Source organism: Patella vulgata, chromosome 4 (assembly GCF_932274485.2).
Source record: "Patella vulgata chromosome 4, xgPatVulg1.2, whole genome shotgun sequence".
NCBI classification, from domain to species: Eukaryota; Metazoa; Mollusca; class Gastropoda; family Patellidae; genus Patella; species Patella vulgata.
Window position 1 is genome coordinate 58646395 of NC_065882.2, and position 6698 is coordinate 58653092.

The 6698-nt window shown below is 34.8% G+C and overlaps 1 protein-coding gene across 1 annotated transcript; it reads left to right on the forward strand.

Moving 5' to 3' along the window:
• Positions 1-1992: 1992 nt before the first annotated feature.
• On the forward strand, positions 1993-6047 carry LOC126818577 (serine protease HTRA1B). Its single transcript, XM_050546039.2, has 4 exons — positions 1993-2442; positions 3456-3555; positions 4567-4762; positions 5479-6047. Exons 1-4 carry the CDS (start codon positions 2109-2111, stop codon positions 5530-5532), a joined length of 684 nt encoding a protein of 227 aa, XP_050401996.1. The 5' UTR covers positions 1993-2108; the 3' UTR covers positions 5533-6047.
• Positions 6048-6698: the final 651 nt, after the last annotated feature.

The window sequence follows — 6698 nt, forward strand, 5'->3', positions numbered from 1 at the left end:
TTACTAAGTGCAGACCTCATTACAAGTTAAAGCACGGTATATGCACAGGTTAAATGTGATATAAATTCATAAGATATTTGATAAGCCTGATAATGAATATTTTAAATAATAAAATATCATATCATAAACCCATAAAGGGTGGGCTCTTTCAAAACCATTTAGTACTAGTAAAGTAGCTGACTTTTTTTTCTTTAAAATTTTAAGGAAACAAAATCAGCGAAATGTGTGTCGCCCAAAGTCAAAGATTGTTGTATAAGTTCTTTTGTGCAAAAAATATATGCATTTTTAGTATATTTAGTGTCCTTTATTTTCTGGGAGCTCAGTGAGTAAGGCGTTGACTCGCTAAAATGGAGGCCCCGTGTTCGATCCAGGTTGTCAGTGCTGTAAGGTGGTGCATAGCATGACAAGGAACAACATATAGTCGTTCGGATGGGACGAAAAACGTGTACGTAAAAGAACCCTTGACAGATGGTATTCGAAATAATAGTAGGCCGTTACACTGCTGTCCGGGCAAACTTTCCCTCATTGCACAGTGCATGGCGTATGGCCGTCTCCATTAGCCATGTAGGTGCAGAACCGTAGGGCGTTAAACCCCATTTCATTTTATTAAATGTTAAGGGGCATAATGGTCTTCAATGTTTTCTTTTTAATTTTTATCTTCTCAAAATTCAAAATTAAGAGGCGTTTCTACATTAAACGTTCATAAATTCATCCCAAATTGTATTAACAGAATAGGTATAGACTTCTGCAAACATTGCTGTTATAAAAATCCAGCGAGAAAGGGCAGGTGGTCCATTTAATCAAGAAAGCCCACTCGTAAAATGGAAATGAACGATTTGAATCATTCTTTGATTTATAAGAGGAATTTTGGTTTAGGATGACCTTAGATTATAATATGCATACAATGGTATCCGAAGTCTTTTTCTGGCATATCGTGGCTTTAAGGTAGGCTCCAGGTAGCCAGATATGTCTTATCTCCGAAAACGTAGAACATGTCATCAAAGCCTTTGAAGTGAGGTTCAAGACAACGGTTAAAATCAAAAGTGTTTGATCTTATATCTAATTTAAAAAGTCCCACTCTAAATAATCAATATAAGAGATAAGACAACACTAGTATGGTTAGGGGAACACGTTTGACGCTGACGTTTTCACTTCTCGAACAATGATCTTGCACTTGGCACTTTGCAATCTTGTAGCCACGACGATAGACCACATTCAATTTGCTGTGTTCGTGTGTGTGTGTTTTTGAGGGGGGTTCATATAGCCACCATTAGCTGAAGATTTCTGAACTTCTAATAATCGAATTTGCGACGTTTCCTCGTATGTTATTGGTATTTGAATCTAAATAAGTTGTAGATATCAAGACACAATATTTTTTTTAATGTTGTAACCGCCCCATTCCCATCATTGTCTCCATACCATCACGTGTCATAAACCACAGCTATGATAATTCTTTCGGGTGTATACTATAATATAATATAAGTAAAAGATAAAATCTGTTACTTATAGTCTTATTGTTTATGTTATACATGCTCTTATCCTTTGCAGGTCACCGTTGAAGTAAAAGACAGACAAAAGCCAATTATAGTGAAGAAGAAAAAAAAGAAGAGAAAATAAAAATAAGAATGGTTTTCACAGATAAGGTGTTGAAAGGGTGAAGATTTGTTTGGCTAATTAGAAGAGGCTTCAAAAGAAAAAAAATCCTCCTTACAAGACAGAATATGGCTAAAGGGCGCGAAATGTCGAGTTAATTTGGAAAATATATCTTTTAGACATAGTCGTCTCTCCTTTCAAACTTGGTGCTTTCGAGTTAACTTTGAGAATTTGAATATTTAGGATAGTGGTGGAATTCATTAATTGGATTTGTGTTTATTCTGAACAGAAATGATAAAATTTAATGATCAGAAAAATGTGATTATCAACTGAATTAATTTATTGCAACGTTGTGAAATCCAAAATAATACAAATAGTAACACTGACATCTCAAAATCGTCTTGGATTCGCTAAATTATAACCAAAATGTGATTTGAAAAGTTTGTATAACCAATATTAGACTGAAGATATAGCGTTATTGTGTAGAACAATCATCCCATTCCTATTTACCAGCCATGAATAGAAACAATGCACGCACGTGTATAATAATAAATTCATCAGTAATATTATTAATTGCCTTAAGATTAATTAACGGACTACGGTGTCCGCCATGTGAAAAATTACACTGTATGCCGAACACATTGTCAATACAGACTTGTAAAGGCGGTGTGACTACAAGTATATGTGGGTGTTGTCCAGTATGTGCTAAGGTGAAGGGGGAGAGGTGCGGGGGAGAATATGAGTATTTAGGTAAATGTGATCAAGGATTATATTGTCAGCCTTTAAAACAAGAATCTAACAGCGTTGTATTTCCGGGACAATCAGATTTAGTTGGAAGCTGCACCAATTGTAAGTATGGAATAGGAATTTCTTCAATTTAAAAAAACCCAACATTTTTTGTTTATTGTCTTATAATCTTCCTTATATGTGCGCTATTGAACTATTTGTAAAGTCCTAATTTTTTATTTATTTATTTATTTATTTATTTAAACACAAAATAAATATCTGTAAAGAAACCATATTCAAGACAACTCTCGATTGTTGCTAGTAAGGTATCTCGTTAAGAATTCGATGAATTCTCGCTGTTTTTTGTCTACTCTAAGATGACTCGGGAATAATTCCGAATCAATGCAGAACATTTCTGATTTTTTCCCTCCTAGTAAGTTTATATTAGACCCGCCTTTACTGAAAATATGTTGTTACTACTTTATAAACAAAACTCAGTCATACCAACAACCCTTTGTTTTGATATAATAAACATCCAATGTTTCTTTATCGGCAATCTTTAACTTGTATTTTGTATTCTAGTCTCTGAATTTTTTCTCTTCCTGTTTTAATAATAGTAAATAATGTCACATTCATTTTCCTAAAACAGTTATTAAAAACATGCCCACTGTAAAACATTTGCTTTTAGAATTTTTAACCAATTCTATCGAATGTAAAATGTACAATAATTTCCATATTTTAAATTCTTTATTCGAGCATATGTTTATCAAGCAACCCATAGAACCCATTTCTATTTGGAAGTATGGTATGGCAATGGGAAGACAGAATGCACAGTAAATCATATTATGGCATAAAAAAAACCCACGAACCCCCCCCCCCCCACAAAACATTAATTACACAACGTTAATATTTTGCTAGTATTACTCACACGTTGTTCGGTAACACCAGCACCCATCAGATTATCATCTAGAATATTGTAAGCTGAGCTTATCTTGGACTATATATTTTTCCTGGGGATTTGAATATATATTTTAAATCAAAGTGTTCAGGATCGCGACACAAGTGGAGAATATATTTTTAAACGGTATAGAAAGAATTAAATTTTAACAAAAAAGCGTTATGTATAAATATTTCAGTACCAGGACAACAAGCGGATGAAGGGAGAACATCTTTCTGTCGACCTGTTTGTTCACCTACATATTGTAAAAGAAATCCTAGAGCGATCTGTTCAGCTATGTGAGTTATTTGTCTAGTTCAAGGTTCACTATCATATTATTATATATCCGTTATTTTTTTTTGTATTCTAAAAACCTATGTGTTGAAATACAAATATATTCTTAGCTTAACAATTATTATAGTTCATTTTTATTACTTTCGGTACATATTTCCTCCGTTTTCAAATCTCTCGCCATTAATAACCTTAATAGGAATCAGCCTTCAACGGATCGGAGATATGATGGCAAGACTGCATCTTCAGACCATCTCCCCAACGGTTCTGATTAGGCTATGCTCTACTTACTTGTACCGAATAGCAAAACGGCTTGAAGGAAACACGAATAATAATTAACACTACCATTGTACACATGTTTTCAAAGGGCATGATTGAATTTTATACTAAGAAAATGGAGGCGATAAAATTTCCTACTCGCGGTTTCATTTTCATCCTATGCTGGACTAGCCTCTCATTCACGACTGTTTTTCCTGCATGTCTCGTAGGAGGCGAGAGAGAGAGAGAGAGCGCGCGAGAGAGAGAGAGAGAGAAATGGGGTTTAACGTCCACTCGACACAAATTAGGTCATTTCGGGACTAACATATTGTTTAATTTTATTTCAATAATTCGCTCTGCGCGTAGGGGTCTTAAGCAGTGGGAGGAAGCCGGAGGACCCGGAGAAAACCCACGAGGTTGGACAGGCGACCCTTCTCCTTGTCACGTACAACCGGGGATTCGAAACCACGCCAGTTGACTCAATGACAGGCTTTATGATACAGCGTGCACGTGCTAACCATTCGGCCATCCAACCCCCCTCTCGTAGGAGGCACCTGTCTGCGATATCACCCTAGGTGGAAGCAAACGTACAGCTTGACTAAATTGAACCGTCAAAAATCAGAAGCCAAAACGGTTTTTATATCTGATTGATCCATCATGACTAAAAGTTATATTTCTTAATTTAGTTTTATTACAATCTGGAGAATAAGTTTAATATATTATAGGTTTTCATTTATTTTCTCCTATCACCAATGTTTCAGAAACGTAGCAGATATGCACCAAGAATGCCAAGCACAATGTCAACATACGTCATGCAGTGCATGTAGTTACGTCAAAGATATAAATTGTCCCAAATGTAAAAAGAACGATTTCCGTTGTTTGAAAAAGTATGGAAAATGTATAAAGCGTAATTTTTGTACAAGAAGAAAATTTCCCTGTAAAAGAAAGAGATTAAAGGTAAGAAATATTATCAGTTTATCACCTAAAGGAGTTTTCAAAAAGAAGGTATGGGATTAGGTTGATTTAACTTGAAGTGGTTTTTTTTTACGGATTTTAGTCGAATCATGGGCCTACATTTGGATTAGCTACCCAACAATTTGAGTAGATCGCCTGATTGATTAAGGTATTATCGTCAGCTAATTAGTATTTTGTATTTAAAACAAAATATTATTGCCACATTTACTTCTACTGAACAACGATATAAGGCCATTATACCAATCATCACATTTAAGAACAGTTATAACTTAAACATGCATTATGCAAGAGCAAAATTTGCTTATTACAAGTCTTTCTTTAGGCCTGAAATGTTATCTAAATTATCAATTAGACATTAATTAACTTATCAAGACTATAATAAACTCTCGATGTCAAGGCTAGCCTTCGATGTAGGCTGGATTAGATTCCTATATGCCGCTAACGGCCAAAGATAATTAAATCAGAAAAAGTGGATAATCGAGACTATGCTGTTTATATTAATGATTTTAGTAATGATAACCGAGACTATGCAAAAATTTCACCGGCTTCTTTCTCGGCTCATAGTGGATCAATTTGACTGAAATTTTCAGCAAATTACCTTTACACTATCTAGTTTTTAACTATTATATCGAGAACTGCCATCTCTTTATCTTATCTCCCATAATGTATCTTTAAAGATTGTTGTGCTTCTCTTTTAGATCGTTGAAGATGGAAAGTTTGTATGTAAAGTTCCAGAATGTTTAGATGTATAAAAGAGGATGATAAAAATTGTGTAGTACAGTAAGAGAATTTTAATAGGTTTAAACATTTGGCGCTTAACAGGTTCATTAGATATGGTTGCCGAAGTGAGACAACTTAACATTTACGTTGCGAAAAGATGTTTAATGAAGCGTGAAAAATACATCTCGTGCACCTAAAAAAGATATTTCTAATTACGTAGCCTACTGCTTGGTTAGTGATAGTGTTGATAGGGTGAGATCAGTGTCCCGCGATAAAAATGTCACAAAAATAGGCAGACATTTTGCCCAACAAAGGGAGGTAAATACAACAATACTGAGACTTGGACAAATGATACACGCGAAAGGCTTTTAAGGGTGAAATAAGACGTTATAAATGAAAAAATATTTCATTTTGTAAACTATATTATGGGTATATGGATTTGAATATATCGAATAAAGGAGGGAATAATATATGAAAGATGTATTTATAATACCGTTTGTCGAATCTTATTCGTGTTATAATTTTTAGATGCCTATGATATATTGATGAAAAGAGTATGTAAATGATTTATATTTTTCTATGTATTACTACGATATTGTGATATACATGTACATATCAGATTAATATATCTTTTAAAATACATATCATTAATATATTGTCTATATAATTTTTATTTATTATTAGAAGGAACGGGGGGTTCGATCCCGGTCTTGACCGAGGAAGTTCCCCGGGATTTACCAGCATGGTTTCTCCTTGTCACGGGTGCAGGATGGATGGTCTGGCAAGGAACAGCGTCTAGTCTTTCGAGTAGTAAAAAAAATGGGGTCCCGTCTATACGTCACCATGGACGTAAAGAACCCTTGACAGCTGGAATTTCCCTAAACTCGTCTTCATTATCCCGGTTGGTGCTGAAAAGTAGGACATTAATCACTCGTTAGTCATTCAATCAGAAGGGAATATATACGCCAATATTGGAGGTACATGTATATTACAATGCCGTATCTTCTTGTGGTTGTGCAAATTGTGTCTAGTCGGACACATAACGATGGAGAAATAAGCCACAGAAGTGTAAGGCACGCATTGACTAAAAGACTTGAAAAGTGGAAAGAACTTTCACTGCTATACAGGTCACAATTCTGTGGAATACAGTTACTGCTTATTACTGAGCGACGTTTCGACGAGGCTTCTCTAGTCATTA

Excerpts from the sequence above, each read along its gene's own strand:
- LOC126818577 (XM_050546039.2), top strand. The coding sequence starts at position 2,109 with ATGAATAGAAACAATGCACGCACGTGTATAATAATAAATTCATCAGTA. Across the intron at positions 3,556-4,566 it reads AGAGCGATCTGTTCAGCTAT|AAACGTAGCAGATATGCACC; the intron begins GTGAGTTATTTG and ends CCAATGTTTCAG. Across the intron at positions 4,763-5,478 it reads GTAAAAGAAAGAGATTAAAG|ATCGTTGAAGATGGAAAGTT; the intron begins GTAAGAAATATT and ends CTTCTCTTTTAG.